This window comes from Alexandromys fortis, unplaced genomic scaffold (assembly GCF_014885135.2).
Source record: "Alexandromys fortis isolate MF-2015 unplaced genomic scaffold, M_Fortis_MF-2015_v1.1 scaffold_154, whole genome shotgun sequence".
NCBI classification, from domain to species: Eukaryota; Metazoa; Chordata; class Mammalia; order Rodentia; family Cricetidae; genus Alexandromys; species Alexandromys fortis.
In genome coordinates this window covers 3,203,733-3,218,993 of record NW_026068040.1, presented here as the reverse complement: position 1 = coordinate 3,218,993, position 15,261 = coordinate 3,203,733, and the positions used below count along the sequence as shown (strand labels likewise).

At 45.5% G+C, this 15,261-nt stretch overlaps 1 protein-coding gene across 3 annotated transcripts in view; it reads left to right on the top strand.

The window, feature by feature from the left end:
• The window catches only part of Msrb3 (methionine sulfoxide reductase B3), a 120,911-nt gene extending 109,049 nt beyond the window's left edge, over positions 1 to 11,862 (top strand). For all 3 annotated transcript variants that reach the window (XM_050165509.1, XM_050165508.1, XM_050165510.1), the window contains 2 exons: positions 1,714 to 1,811; positions 8,873 to 11,862. In XM_050165509.1, the coding sequence (XP_050021466.1) occupies positions 1,714 to 1,811; positions 8,873 to 9,043 (269 nt within the window). In that variant the 3' untranslated portion in view covers positions 9,044 to 11,862. The remainder of the gene's footprint in view (positions 1 to 1,713; positions 1,812 to 8,872) is intronic.
• Positions 11,863 to 15,261: the final 3,399 nt, after the last annotated feature.

Below are 15,261 nucleotides of genomic sequence, written 5' to 3'. Positions count from 1 at the left end.
TCCCCTTGTTTCATGCTTTCTGGTAACTAAGGGTGCTAAGCGACCATGCTGCCCTCCGAGCTGTCGAGCTGTGTCAGCCCTTTTGAGCCGCGAGTTTAGACTGCCTTCAAGTACTTACCACCTGGTCAGGAAGAAGGCATGGAGCAATGCTGGAGAATCTCAGGGCATATAAACAAAAAGATGAGGCTGTATAGAAAGCAGAGTGGCACAGAGGAGAGACACATCCGTGTCTCAGTTCCTAGCGAAGTTGAAACCAGAGTCTGGTCTTTTATCTTCTGCTGCCGCGTCAGGCCCAAAGATTCTACCCCCCCTCCCCCCCCCCCATACTGGCATCAGGTGCCTTCAACTGCTTTCAAATGTGTTGTGCTGTGGAAGGTTTAAAGAGGACAATACACAGCATTTTCTTTCTTTTCCTAGATAAATGACTTCATTCATTTATTCTGTAAGTGTCACCATGAAATTTACCCTCGCTAGCAGCTGGCACTTCTGTGATTTAACTAAGAACACCTAAATGCAGGAAGCAGCCATTGTACAGCAAATGGCGCAGCCTCGCATGTGTTGGAGGTGGTTTTAGGGTTGAGGGGGTAGTGAGTCGTGAGTTACTTACAGCAGTGGAGTCTCAGAAGAGTGGAGCTGTGTTCAGGGTGAGGCTTCCCTGCTGCGTAGGAGTCCTGAGCTCTCTGAAGGAACCGGGAGTGCTTCAGGTCCTGCTGGGAAGTTTAGCTGTGACCTAAAGCAGCCTGCGCTCTGTGGGGTGTGGGAGTGAGGAGTTTGGGCAAGTTTCTGAGGAGAACTTGGCAAGGAGCTAGTTGTTTGGAAGTGCAAATCCTGTTGTTGGAGTGCATACCGTTTTCTTTCAGTGTGTGTAATAGAGTGAGCACAGTTCTTAAGTGGCTCTTCCTTTCTGTGGGAACAAATGAGAGGAAACAATAGTTATGCCAGCAGCTCCCAGCTTGGTACCTCTTTCCTCAGCAGCCTTCAGGAGCTTGGGCATCTTTGGAACAAACATTACAAAACAAAACCAAACAAACCCAAAGTGTATCCAAAGTGTGCTCTACTCACCAAGAGTTTCTTACACTGATAAACTGTATGGGAACTGGAGGGAACGCTATCTGAGAAATAGCGCTCCGTCTAGATGCCTGGGCAGCTGCTCTCAGCTTTTCCTAGGAGGTGAACAAGGTGTTCACCCACAGATACATGCTCTGTGCCAGATACACTAGACCAGGAAGGAAATTAGATGGAGGTAGTTAATAGGATAACCATCTTTTTTATTTTTAACCATATAAAGCTGAGAATTGAAAAGACATGATTTTCTAAAGAAGTGTGAAATAGTTGGAAAAATGAGCCAAATCAATTGGTTGTTTTGGAAAATGCCACAAAGGAAGATTAATCGTGCTTCTCAGTCATGTCTCATGACCCTGAAGACAAGAGGATGTGATGACAGAGCTTTCTGAAGTCTTGGAATATTCTCAGAGATTATCCGTTGACCCAAGGCTGTCTCAGGAAGCACACACTAGCCCGGCTCTGCTGTTGCCTCAGCATGAGAAAAGGGTTGAACTTCTATGCAATTGTTCTCTTGTGGCTATGACCCTTTCTTCCAGGCTGAAGATGCCCAGCATTAGTCGTGACTGAGGCTTTGCCTCCTTTGCTTCATTGACCTTGAGACTCGAATCTAACGCAAGGTTTTGTCTCCTCCCTTTTGGCCCACACCAGGTTGGCCTTCCTTTCATGACGTGATCAGCTCTGAGGCCATCGAGTTCACGGACGACTTTTCCTATGGGATGCACAGAGTAGAGACAAGCTGCTCTCAGGTGAGCTGACCCCACCTGTGTCCCCAGTAGGGTGCTCGCTCTGTCCTGCAGACACAGGCCAAGGGACTGTTCAAAAGAGGGACGGACAAACATACTGGATCCTTTTTAAAGTCTGAATGATACCTCCATCTTTAGATGTTTAGCAAGACTAACACAGTGTCGGTCATTGGCTTCAACGATATTAACCAGTCATTGATTGGTAGGGGGAGATTTTTTCATTTGATCTACTGTAGTAGTGAATGGGGCATTTTGGGGACATATGGTGATTTCATTATATAGCCTTGCATATGATGTAATGATAGCTTGGCCTCTGCAGTTCTATTGCCCAATCTTTATTCTTAATATCTTTAATGGCTCTGATCCAAACACAGTCTGTGAAGATCTCAGACATGGCTTTTCCTGGGGAGAGGTTGGAGAGAAGTCACTGGAAGTGGAAGTTGAGTGGTAGGCTAGTTCAAGGCTAGTTAAAGGGGAGTCCAAGCTAAGGCAGCTCTTGGCGTGTTTCTGCTAGTGTCTGTATTTGTCCGTATTTCTAAGGATGCTCTATTTAGTTCTGCCCATTCTTCTGTACCCAAATCAATGCTGCTTCTAAGGAAGAAAGTGAAAATGTTTTGAGGGGGTAGTGAAAACAGTTAATGCACTGAGAGACTGTAACTTACTGGTATTTTGTGGCTACCCAAGAGACATGGCTGACATGCCCATGCAGAGAAGGGGCGTCTGCCCCAACGAGCGAAAGAAGGGTTCTTAGGATTGGGGTACTAACATTTACTGGTACCCAAGAGTGTTTTGTTGGAAGATGCTTTTGTACAGATTGAGTGAAGAGAGGTACCGTTGAGTGGCTGCAGGGCACAGTGAGCACCGTGTGGGCTTCCCTTGGGACTACTCTGCCTGTCCTTTATCCAGTTTCTCACCTTCAGCCATTCCAAGATTCTTAGAGAGTGGGTAGTGTTTTTACTGTCAAGAGGGAAGGATATTTGTTCAAACTTGACCATCTGATGAATTTCTAGTTTTTGTTTTATTACTAAATTTGTTCTTTGACAGTTTCAATACATGCAGAATTTGTTTTTGGTTAAAAGGTAAGGTTTTCAAGTATACTATTTCCATATGAAGATCCTTCTCCCTTGAAAAGCGTATCCTCATTCCTTTAACTCGTGTTTTCAGCTTGCCCAGCTCCGAGAAATGGGTCTGAGCATTAGAGTTGGGACTCTCTCATGCTGGGTTTAAGTGAGCTGAGCATTGCCTCCACAGTATCACTTTCTAATGTTCTCCTGGTTAATGCTCACAATAGCCTTATTCTCCTCATTTTACAGTTGTGGAAAATAAGGCCCAGAGAAGGTGGTTGCTTGGGTAAAGTTGTGTAGCCCTAATGGCAGAGCTGAGATTTGCATTGAGGTAATCTGGCTCCAGAACACCCTATTGAAGAAGGGTGTGTGGCAGGGAGACGAGACACCACAAGGGTCAAGTTGGAGAGATTTCCCCGCATTTGCTTCACTGTGATTCACTTGTTCATCAGATTGAACTATGGTTGAAAATGTAGTAACTGTCTGTTGGAGGGAGCTGCTTGTTGGTTTCCAGCTGCCCGGCTAGCTTAGACCAAAAATAATCACACACAAACTGTGTTAATTAAGTCACTGCTTGGCCCATTAGCTCTAACTTCTTATTGGCTAACTCTTACATTTTAATTTAACCCATTTCTATTCATCTGTGTATCGCTACGTGGCTTACCAGCTAAAGTTTTGGCATGTCTGTCTCTGGTGGCTCCATGGCTTTTCTCTCTCTCTCTGCCTTCTTTCTCCCAGCATTCAGTCCAGTTTTTCCTGCCCACCTAAGTTCTGCCCTATCAACAGGCCAAGGCAGTTTCTTTATTCATTAGCCAATAAAATCAACACAGAGACAGAAGGACCTCCCACACCAACTGTCCAGGAATCACCTGAGATTATCTATTCAAGAATCTAAAATTTTAGACAAAAGGTAATGTTCTAGGAAGGATGGTATTCTAATTTGAGGTGTAGGTACATGGTAACTAGTAAACATCTCTCATATATGTGTGTATGCATGCATGCACCCCTCCCCATACATACACCACAGCCTGTGTGTGGGGTCAGAAGTCATTTCTCTCCTTTCAAAGTGTGGGTTCCAGAGACTGCACCCAGATTCTCCTGTGGACCATTTCACCAGCCCCAGGGGTCCCCCCTCTTTGTGAAAACTGTGTTAAAATCGCTCATAACACATTTTTAATTCTAAGTTCTCTAGACAAGGAAACAGAGTCAGGCAATATTAACTCAAATCCCTAATTTCTGATGTTTGTGTCTAATTCCTGTAATTCAGGGTGGAGCTGGACTTCCTTCTAGTCCTGTACCAGGGGAGATAGTATTGGCAATCACTAAGGAAAGGCCTTTATGAAGGTGTCCTGAGATGATCACAGAGACTATGTCAAAATGAAGTCATTTTCACAAAAGGTGTCCAGCGCTTGGCCCTGTCTCTCCCTGTTGTCACAGGAAGCCAGCACACTTCATGTCCACCTCCTCCACATCTGTCACCAGACTGTCTGACTCTCCTTCCAAAGGCTTTGTCCTTGAGCAGACAGAGACACTGCTTCTCTCCTGGGTTCAGAGGCCCGAGGAGGACTCCTCTGGCCCAGTCTTCCCAACCCCCTGTTGGCCAGCAGCACTCTGCCAGGGGCTTCAAGACAGTCAAGAGGTAATCTTTCAAGGTTAGTCCAGCCAAGTCAGGGTCTCCTGGCAATATCAGAAAAGAAATCAGGTCAGAATTTTACCTCCAGAGTGAGTGGGAACCTAATGAACGACTCCACTAGGTAATAATCTTGAAGGGAACCATCAAGTCCGAGTTTACCGAAGTTATAGTCTCTTTGTTACTGCTGCCGTCACTGTTGGAGCTATCAGAGAGTCCTTTAAATTTGCTTTAGATCAATTATTAACTCATCTCATTAACCAAATCAACAGAAAGGTGACTATTCACAAATATGAAGAAAGTTTCCAAAGTTAAGCAATGCTCTAGCAAAGCTCCAAGCTTATTAATCTCCAGCAGATGACAGCTCCTATGTCGCTGCTGCTGAAGACACCCGTGTGTCACGGTGGGGCTTAGCCCATCTCTCTTCCCTGAGCTTCCAGTAAAATCGTAATACTAACCTGGTGAGTGCACAGCGTTTCCTTGACAAAAGATTAATATTGCAAGCACAGAGAAGCGGGGTCCCTACTTGCACACAGGTGTCCCAAGGCACGGTGGGAGGAAACTACTAAATGGTAAAGTAAATTGCTTTTCTCTTGGAAACTCTTTCCTCTTTCCCCTCGTGCCCACGTGTAAAGCCTGGCTTTGAAAGCGCTTCATGCTGCAGATCAAACGCTTCCGAGAAACTGACAGTAACAAAGAGCCCGCGTCCTAGAGCGGCAGGCAGGGAGAACGGCCTCCGAGACAGTGGGAAGCCCATCTGTGCCTCCATGGGGACACAGTCTTTGTGTTTCTCAGGCCATGGGTGATCCCTGCAGTCAGGTTCTCGGTGGCTTCTCTAGGTTACCCTGGTCCTGTGCTCTCTGCAGGCCCCGTCCCTGAGCACTCAGGACTGGAAGCCTGAGGAGGAAGGACTCCCATGGCACTTGATTTTCCCCTTTGAACTGTTTTCATGAGCATCTTTGGAGTAAGGACCAGGGCGCTCAGGTGCAGTGTTTCCCTTAAGATAAAGAGCTGCATAGGCACCAAGAGAACTCTGAAGCACACACTGGAGATTCCATCCCGGACGAAATCACTAACAGCAGGGTTCAGAGATTTCTTAATCAGTTTGCTTCAGTTACTACCAGGTGTGCTGAGTGAGCCCAGCACACCACCAATTGACTGGGGGGTGGGGGGCAGAGCTCGCAGGCATCTAAGGAAACAGCACGTCACTGACAACTCCCATCCATCATCCGGGCCTCTAGCCGGGCTCGAAGCTGGAGCGAATGGGCTCCACGTGCGCTCACTCCCTTTGTCTGGTGTACTCTTGAGCCCAGACCCGTATACCTCAGGAAGCCTGCTTGCGAGGTTAGTCTTTCCTGAGAAACAGCGAGCATTGGATGGTAGGCACCGATGCTGTGGCTGAGGTAGACGTGGACACCCGTGCTATGGTTTGTGACCTCCCAAGCAGGCTTCCCTGCAGCGGGTCTCACCTTCCTAACACCGCCACACTTGGATACAGCTCCTCATGTGATGCTGACCCCAAACGAAATTATTTTTGTTGCTACTTCATAACTAATTTTGCTACTGTTAGGAATCAGAACATAAATATCTGCACTCCGGGATATCTGGTCTGCAACCCCAAAAGGGTTGTGATCCTCAGGGTGAGAACCACCGCTCTGGAGCGTCTTGTGGTAGACACCATGACATCACCTCTGGCGTTTGCTAGCACACAGCTGTTGTTCTCTCCTAACGGTGGTTTTTCTCTTTTTCCTTTACTTGTATCAGGAATACATTTTGAAGTGAACTTCCCTTTCTGTCTAATCCAGACTTGTTCCTAATTAGCAAATAAAAAGACATATTGAAAATCAACTTAGTTCAACAGATTGAATTACTGTCACCCCTCCAACCCCCCAGAAAAGGTGTAGGAAGTGAAGAGCACATAACTTCTAACCGGCTTCCTGTCTGTCCTTATCACACTTTTTTGACAGGGAGGAATGCTCACAAGACAGTGCATGAATGGGAGCAGCATCGTTTATTTTGACCAGCAAGCTGTGTTCTCTCAACAACTCAATGACATGATGTGCACACACGCACATATGCGCGCACACATGCACACACACCCCACCTCTGTCTTTTATATGCATGCTTCCCCTCTTCGATGCTGAGTGATCAAAGTGGCTGATCTGCACATGAAATCAGTAACTGTGCATAGTCACTGAGAATACTAGTTCCTGTTGGCCTGCTCCTTGAATGCTGTGCCAGATAGAAAGAGGTGTTTTCCTATGTCCACAGGGCAAGCATATGGCGTTTTCCTGGTGTACCTTACTTAGCTGCTGATCCCTGAATATTTGGTCACAGTTGTTCATAGAAAGGAAAAGCAATCTGAGCTGTCATCTTTGATATTGCCTAAACCTGCATAGACTGTGATAAAAATAATGCAACATTTGTTTTTCAGGCCTGTCTCATATTTTCCAGGCAATTGATCAAATCAGTTTGGGGTTCATTTTTAGTTCTTTAATAAACTGACACAATATGTTTTTAGCAATATAAGGCTGCACCTTTAGCACGGAGGTACCATGAAGCCAAAGCTGCTATGGGTGCTGGCTGTCCAATAGTAACCAGAGGACCCTTTTGTATTGAGCTTAGCACCTTCAGAGGGCAAACTGAGAGTCTGGGTGTTTCTGTTGTGAGAGCATCCCCCATCATTTCTGTCTCATTGTCCCCACTGCAGCTCGACCCCAGCTCCGTGTGAATTCATATGCCCTTCTTAATTTGTAAGTGTTTTGTAAGCATCTCATTGAGCAGAATAGAATAAGTCATCTATCTATAAGCCCTTCCCATCGAACATTTACCTAAATTGTCACTCTTTCCTCCCTTGCCCACTTCCTTCACTTATGTTTCCAAAGCTACCAAGGAGGCTTCCCGATACCTTGATATTTTCTCTTTCCTCTGTCTTCTCTTCTTAGCTGATTTCTACTGGCCACACTTTATGGGTCACTGGTTTGTTTTTTGTTTGTTTGTTTGTTTGTTTGTTTATTGTCGGTATCTCCTGCTGGCAGATAAGCACTCAGGGGCTAGGGATTGTTGCCTGAATCTCCAGAATGCAGGACTGTGCCTGGCATGTAACAGGAACTCCATAGTTACCAGTTAAACACGTCAGTGGAAATCATTGACCAGCCATTGGTTTCTTTGCTGCATGATGAGTTCTGTGTTTCCAAAGCCTGGTGAAGGTAGTACACTGATGCCTCCATCTATCTCCCCGTCCCTGCTGAGAAGTGGGAGATGTGCGCATATGGTACACATCACCATCTAGAGCTCTACTCAGCTTCAAAACAGTTAGCAAAAGCATTTATTTAGTAGCTAGCCTTTGTGGAGAAACTGGTCCGATGGCTGCATCCAACAACTGCATCCAACACTGCATCCAACATTGCATCTAACCACAGCATCCAGTCACAACATCCAACCACTGCATCCAACCACAGCATCCAGTCACAGCATCCAACACTGATCTAACCACTGAATCCTATCACAGCTTCCAACCACAGCATCCAACCACAGCATCCAACCACTGCATCCAACCACAGCATCCAGTCACAGCATCCAACACTGATCTAACCACTGAATCCTACCACAGCTTCCAATCACCGCATCTAGTCTTTTAAACTCAACATACAACAGTCCTTCTTTCTGCCTTTCTCCCTCCTTGGTGTTTTGATGAATAGCCTCTTCCTTCTCTGTATCATTAGTTCATTTGGGGGTGGATAGGAAGCCATTGCATCAATCCACCTATTAGAAGCTAGGAAAAAGCAATTGTGTGGCCTGGGAACTTTCCACTTGCTACATTTGAAGCTTTGGTGACCATGATATAAATCTCCTGAGTCTTGCCACTGCTTCATTGGGTTTCAAGAACATCCAGTGCTGATGTTAAGTTTTACTGCCCATGAAAACCACCATCACCTCTGTCATGGCCAGTTGAACAGTATCTTTTACAGTAGACATCTGCATATATGAAACCCACCCATCCAAAGCCAAAAATCATGCCGGGGGGAGATTTCATTCTTGTTTCTTACAAGGGGAGATCAAGGGTCAAGTCAATTCAAAAAAATTACTGCAGTTGTTTTCCAGCTGGCTGAGAGAGTTCACAGGTCACAACATACAGTGGCTCCTAATGATTTCTGATACACACAATTCCAGTGTTTTTATTCTCGACATGTGGTACAAAGCTTGTCTGAAAGCATCTCAGCAGCTATTGAAAGTCAGAATAGAAATGGTCCAGGATGTTTTCCATCATTTCTGCACAGACCAGCCATCCACTCGGACTGCGTAGCGTGCATTCCCCTAGAGCCTGCTCTGTGCATGTGTCTGCCTTCAACATCCCTTTTCTCTTACAGTGTGGTGCTCATCTTGGACACATTTTTGATGATGGACCTCGTCCGACTGGCAAAAGATACTGCATCAATTCGGCCTCCTTGTCTTTCACTCCCACAGACAGCAGTGAGGCAGAAGGAGGAAGCGGCAGAGCTAGCAGCAGCCCAGCATCGGCAGACAGAGCAGAGCTGTAGAATCCAGGAGCCTGGTGGGAACAAAGGGTCTTAGTGCACAGCTGATTGAAAAACCAAAAATGGTTCATCTTAACAGAGTTAATTGTTCTCTCTCTCTCTCTCTCTCTCTCTCTCTCTCTCTCTCTCTCTCTCTCTCTCTCTCTCCAGAAGTTCTGTCTACCCATGTATTCTGCTGTTGACTAGATCATGATCTGTGTGGAGGTTTTGCAAATGGCGATAGCTTTGTGGAGCTTTTCCACAAGCTTCTGAGCAGCTTTGGCATTGTTTTCTTTCAGCATATAACTTCCTTTAGTTTTGATGTGGGTTCACCCCTTCTTACTAAGCAGTGCAGGCTGTTTGGTCTTCTAAGGAGAAACCAGAGTTTTCCTGGTACTCAGGAGCAGGGAGCAGAGCTGGGAAGGGCAGGGCATCCAGACACGTGGCCTTATGATAAAGATGGAAGGATGTCTTAGATTCCTAAACTCTTTGGAAACTCTGAGCTAAGGTGTTTTTCTCACTAAAAGGGTGTGAAGGTCTAAAGTCATTCCTTATGTTAGATTGTTGCCAGATCCGCGAGGGTTCTGAGGGTTGCCGCAGAGATGTAAACATTACCTCGTGGGCAGGTCTTGATTTTATATGATTTTCCTTTGAAAATAGAGGAATGTAAGACAACTGTAAAGTGCTGCACCCCGTTTTTGCCCAAAGCTCACAAAGGATGCTTGCCTGTTGCCTTTGTATAAGCGTTTCTCTCCACCCCTCATGAGACCGACATCTGGGTGAGCGTTTTAGAAGATTCTCCAGTGCAAAATAAAATATTAGGGACAACGTACTTCATGGAGGTGGTAGAAAAGAGAAAGATCGTAGAAGACCAAGTGTTCTTAAAGTCTTGAGGACTAAATAATCCCGTGCTGTGCAAAACGGTCAATAGGATCTAACAGGTACTGCACCTAAACCAAACTTCTACATAGCATCAGGAGGCCTGTGGGAAGATGTTGGGCATTGAGACAGAATAGTCAGGCCCAAGTTCCACACTTCACTGTGTGTACAAGGGACAAGCCATTTAGCCTCATTGTGCCTATAGCTTCATGTACACAATAGGACTCATATTTATAAAATATATCAATACTCTCAGGGCAAAATTACTATATTGCTATACAATTAAGATCAGTATTGTAAAGTCACACTGATCTGGTTTAATTGTGTCAATGGCCATAGAGCAGGCATTCGCAATGGGAAGGAGCAGAGGTGGACTCGGTTGGTTGCTGTGGAAACAGATGGATCAAAACCCACACATTTTCTTACAGCAATATGGCAGGTTTTGCTTAGAGAGGCTCTGCATGGTTGCCTGAGGTTTTCACAGGGACAAACAAAGGTGATATCTCACAAATATGCATTGTGACTTTGAATGCTGATCCTGAAATTCGCCTCTAATAGATACTCATGTTTCTAAATTTTTATGAAGACCAGCATCTTTCTTCATAAGCACCGAAGACAATGAGAAGGGACATATGACAGTCCTAGACACAGTAAATATGAAAAACCGGGTCAAGGAAACATGGGATTACCATGTCCGGAAGCTTCTGGGCTTCTCTGGGTACCCCCTGGAGGTCCTGGCATCCTGGTGAGTCTTCATTGTCAGACAGTTCTAGAGAAGTTTATGCTCTTAACATGGACACACAGAAAAGTTACCTGAACATCACCCCAAGCCCAGGGCTTCCCCAGACTTGATGGGCTTCACTCTTCTCCAGAAACAAGAGGGGGATTGAAGACAGAGCATCCAGACTACAGTAAGAGTCTTTCCAACACCATGAAGGATCCCATGTAGGGTGGCTAAGGACAGACACGGGTCTCACATGGCATTGACACAGCTTAACATTCATCCTCCAGATACACACACAGCCCTTTCTGTCCACTCCCATCTGTGTGGTGGCCTCCCCAGGGTTTCTTGGATATGAGCCACAGTGTTGGAGTAGACAAAGAGGATAAATGAGGAGTTCCTTCCTCCCCAGAGACTCTGGGTTGTTACTCTTCCTTCATTTTTATAGTACTATAGCATCACACACACACACACACACACACGCACACCATAATAATAAGAACTTTGCTTTCTAACTTTTATTGTTTTGTTTTTTTAAAAAGCCAGCTTTTTCCAGCACCAACTTTTAAAAACATATAATATACATTGAAAGAAAAAAGAAAGAAAGGAAGATGTATGCATACGGTTTAATCTCAGACTGCTTTTTGAACTTAAGTGGTATCAAATTTCAGTGTATTTCTGTCTTATGCTAAAGAAGTATATTGCTAAAGTATCGGTGGGCAATAATGTCAGCCGTCGAGCGCCAAATTTACTCTCGGAGGAACTGTGCAGGGAACTGTGGCAATGCGGTGAGGTGTGCGTGTGATCTGTGGGAGGTCTCACTTAACACGGGATGCACAGGCCTCCCTGTCTGCATCCCCAGCTCCAATGACACCATTGAGCGACCAGTGATTTGCTGGTCGGCAGGGAGTGTGTCCATATGAGGATGCCGAGGAGATCAGAAGGAGGCAGCAGTATCAATTGTATGCTGTGCACTTAAACTTTTCACTTCTATGTACTTAAAAATCTCAATACAAATGGCATAATGATTGGAATAAAGCCTCCCCATGTTGTCTAAAATGTCTTGCTTTTGATATGAAGAGCGACGGGAATTAGCACCATTTGTTTTGACTCTTGACTTAGAAGGCTTTTTAACAACTTTTCTCCCAATAGTTTGAAACTTTTGAGAAGTGACATGAAACCTCCTTTTCCTATATTTGTTGTATACAGAAATTAGATAATAAAGTTTCTTTATAAAAAAAAATGCCTCTCTTCTTAATTCCTGAAGACTTCTTTTTGTTTGTTTATTTTGTGTATGATGTGCTGCCAGCACATATGCCTGCAGGCCAGAAGAGGGCGCCAGACCTTAGTCCAGATGGTTGTGAGCCACCACGTGGTTGCTGGGAATTGAACTCAGGTCCTCTGGAAGAGCAGTCAGTGCTCTTAACCTCTGAGCCATCTCTCCAGCCCCCATTCCTGAAGACTTCTACTTTCTAGCATGACGGCCCACTTTGCAGTGACTACAGTAGACTCCCCTCCTAGCATAGCAGGAGGAAGCTGATAGAAAGAACACTGCAGTTTTGCACTTTGGTAAAAAGTCCTATGTCCTCTGCCCCTGTGCGTATCTTGGTATTTCTAATTCTGATTGCTACAGGATACAGCAAGCCACATGTGAAGTTAAATGGAAATGGGGAAGAATAGAGGTGATGCTGGGAATGCATAGGACCAAAACAGCCAGCTTCTGGGAAAGCTGGTCCTATGATCTTTCCAGGAGATGGAGTGGGCATGGGTGTCCTGACGAAGGTCACCAGAGAGAGAAACAGCATGAAGTGTGGGGGACGGACGAAAGGGGTTTATTCTCCTTATTCTGCCCCGGGAACAACTGCCGGGCTAAGGAGAATTGTCTCTGTTTGATTACAGTTCATAGCAGATTGATAAACGCAAAGGCATTCCGATTTGGGGTTCTGCCCTCCTTCTTCACACTGCAGCCTGGGAGGCTGGTCAAGCATCTGGTGTCTGTTAGGTGGCTCTGGAACTTCTCCTAGCATCCGAGCGATTGCAGAGAAGGCTGTGGGGCACAAAATGGCCTCACCCGGTTTACATCTTCATTACCAAGCTCCACACATACCTGCTCCCATCTGGAACGAATCTTCAGGTAAACCTCTTGGGCTCTTTTTCTAAAGAGCAACTGTAATTATTAGGACTATACCCAAATTCAGCCTAGACTAGGTATGTGGCTGAACTTCAGCCAAAATCCTGTGTCTGACTTAAAGAGATTTTCTTTTTTAACATCCAATTACATAGGAGGGGTCTTTTCCCTATGCACGGGCAGTGGGATTCCGATGCTCTTTGCCCGAGGCTTCTATTTATGCCCCGGGGGGAAAAACAAGAGACTTTAGGGAGGAATAGAGATCTTTGGGAGTTACTCCTGGTTTTTCCAGTACCAAGTCTCAGAATTCTGATATGGATTACACAACATACTAACCTTTTACAAATACGAGTTGTTTTCCCCTCTAGACACTGCCCTAAACTTCACATCAGCAGTAACTCACAACAAACCAATCTGTGAATAAACCAGCTGCTGCCCATTTCCTGATCAGTCCCCTGGGATGGGCAGCATCCACCCACTCAACACGTGTGTCTTGAGCTGGGTACCAAGCAGTGAGGCAAACAGTTATCTGAGTAAGCAGACATGCAGCTAACTGCACAGATCTTAGTATGTCCCACGAGGCTGGGAGGATACGTGACTGCACAAGAGAGCCCTGCGGGAAGAATTTATGGCATCTCTAAGGAAAGGATGGAGCTGAGAGAGTGGCAGATGTAAGTTCCACTTAGAGATGGATCAGAATTAGGATAGGATGCAGCAAAACAAGGTGGTCCAGGAACATTGCTAGGGATTCGTGAGGTCCTTATCTTTTCCAAATAGAAGCATTATTTTTATGAATTTTTCAAGATCCTATATAGACGCTTTTCCATAGGCATTCTTGCTTCTCTTTACAACACCCATCTTCAGAGAGGAATACACACAGTGTTTACTGGTTGCCTTGTCTGTTTCTGTTGTTTTTCCTCTTACGACTTTCTTTCTTCTTTCAGACAGGCTGGCTTCAATGGCTGTGGACCAGAGAGTGACATCCACCTGGTTCTTCTGCCTTCCCTTTTCTGGCGGCGTGATCACAACCTAAGTGGTACCATGCTACGTTTAGGTTGTATTTGGGATTGAACCCAAGGCTTCATGCATGCTGGGAAATCACTACCTCCTGGCTTCATCTCCAACTCCTGCAGTTTATTTTTTATTTTATAAATTAAGAGAAATCCAAAAGGAGGAGGAGGAGGAAGAGGTGGACTTTAGGGAGGCTTCAATGGGCCCTTTGCCTTTTTTTGTGTTTGCTCACACAGCCAAGGAGACAGCAGCCTCTGTGGGCTCATGTCAGTTCTTACCTCAACTCCAAGTTCTTTACTCTTGAGTTTAGCTGGGCTGTACCAACAGCTGTTACACTGGATCCTGTTCCAGGCTCCCCTCTTCCTCCTGACTCCAAAGGACAAGCCTGCTGTACCAGAGATCCTATTATGTATAGATTAGGTCTCTTGGTGGTTTCTTGTAACATGAATTTTAATTGTTCTTAATAATAAAAACTTAATAATAAAAAAATAAAAATATTAGGGGCGAAAGATCAGAGAAGCAGAGCAGTCAGCTGCTAGAGTTCTTACCTCTACCAATGCTCAAACCAAAGGGGTGATCCTGTCTCTACGACCCCTCAGACTGCATCTTCAGACTGCACTGTTAGAATGCATCCTCAGACTTCATCCTCAGAATGAATGCAATGAGCTCCTGTCTCCTCCCACCTTAGATTCCTCTCTCCACCCAGTCATATCCCTTCGTGTCTCCACCTCCCTAGTGCTGGGATTAAAGGTGTGTGAGCCATCACTGCCCAACTGTTTCTCTTTTAGACTGGATCAATTTTGTGTAGCCCAGGGTGGTCTTGAACTCACAGCGATCTGCCTGCCTCTAAAACTTTGTTCTGAATTGTGTATCCTTTCAGGCATCTCCTTCCTTCAGGGCCATGGTTAGAACTCTGTTAATTCTCCTAGAGTTGCCATGGTGACCTAAGTCTTCATAACCTCCCATCCTTACACTGATGCCTATAAGGAAAAAAAGACACCTATTTTGGCTTTCATGGGTGTCCTTTTGAGCTTCACCATTAACTAGATTGATTCTGGGTGGGAAGATTATGGCAGCCATGGACAGGTGGGTGGTTGGGTTGCTGCTTGTTATTTGGATTTAGAGGGACAGCTAGACAGAAGTTGCTATCTAGTAAGGTCACCGACCCAGGTCTACTACTATCAGGCTGAGGCTGCTCCGTGAGCGCTGAAGTCCCATTTGGTCTGATCAAACCAGGTACTAATATACTCTAGGGCCCATTAGTACCACTGAGTGGACAGAGTTGCTCCAAGGGCAGAAATGTATAACTGAGGCTCAATTCCTGCCTAGGTGGAACCTCGGTGCGAGTTTGTGGTCTGTGAATGCTCTTCTCCTCCTCGGAATGATGCAGACAGTTCCTGCTCTCCGAGAGAATGAGCTCTAGTGGTCACTGTCTCACCTGGGCAGGATCCAGCAGCGGGAGAGGATGTTGCACCGAGCTCTGTTAAACTCCCAGGTACACCA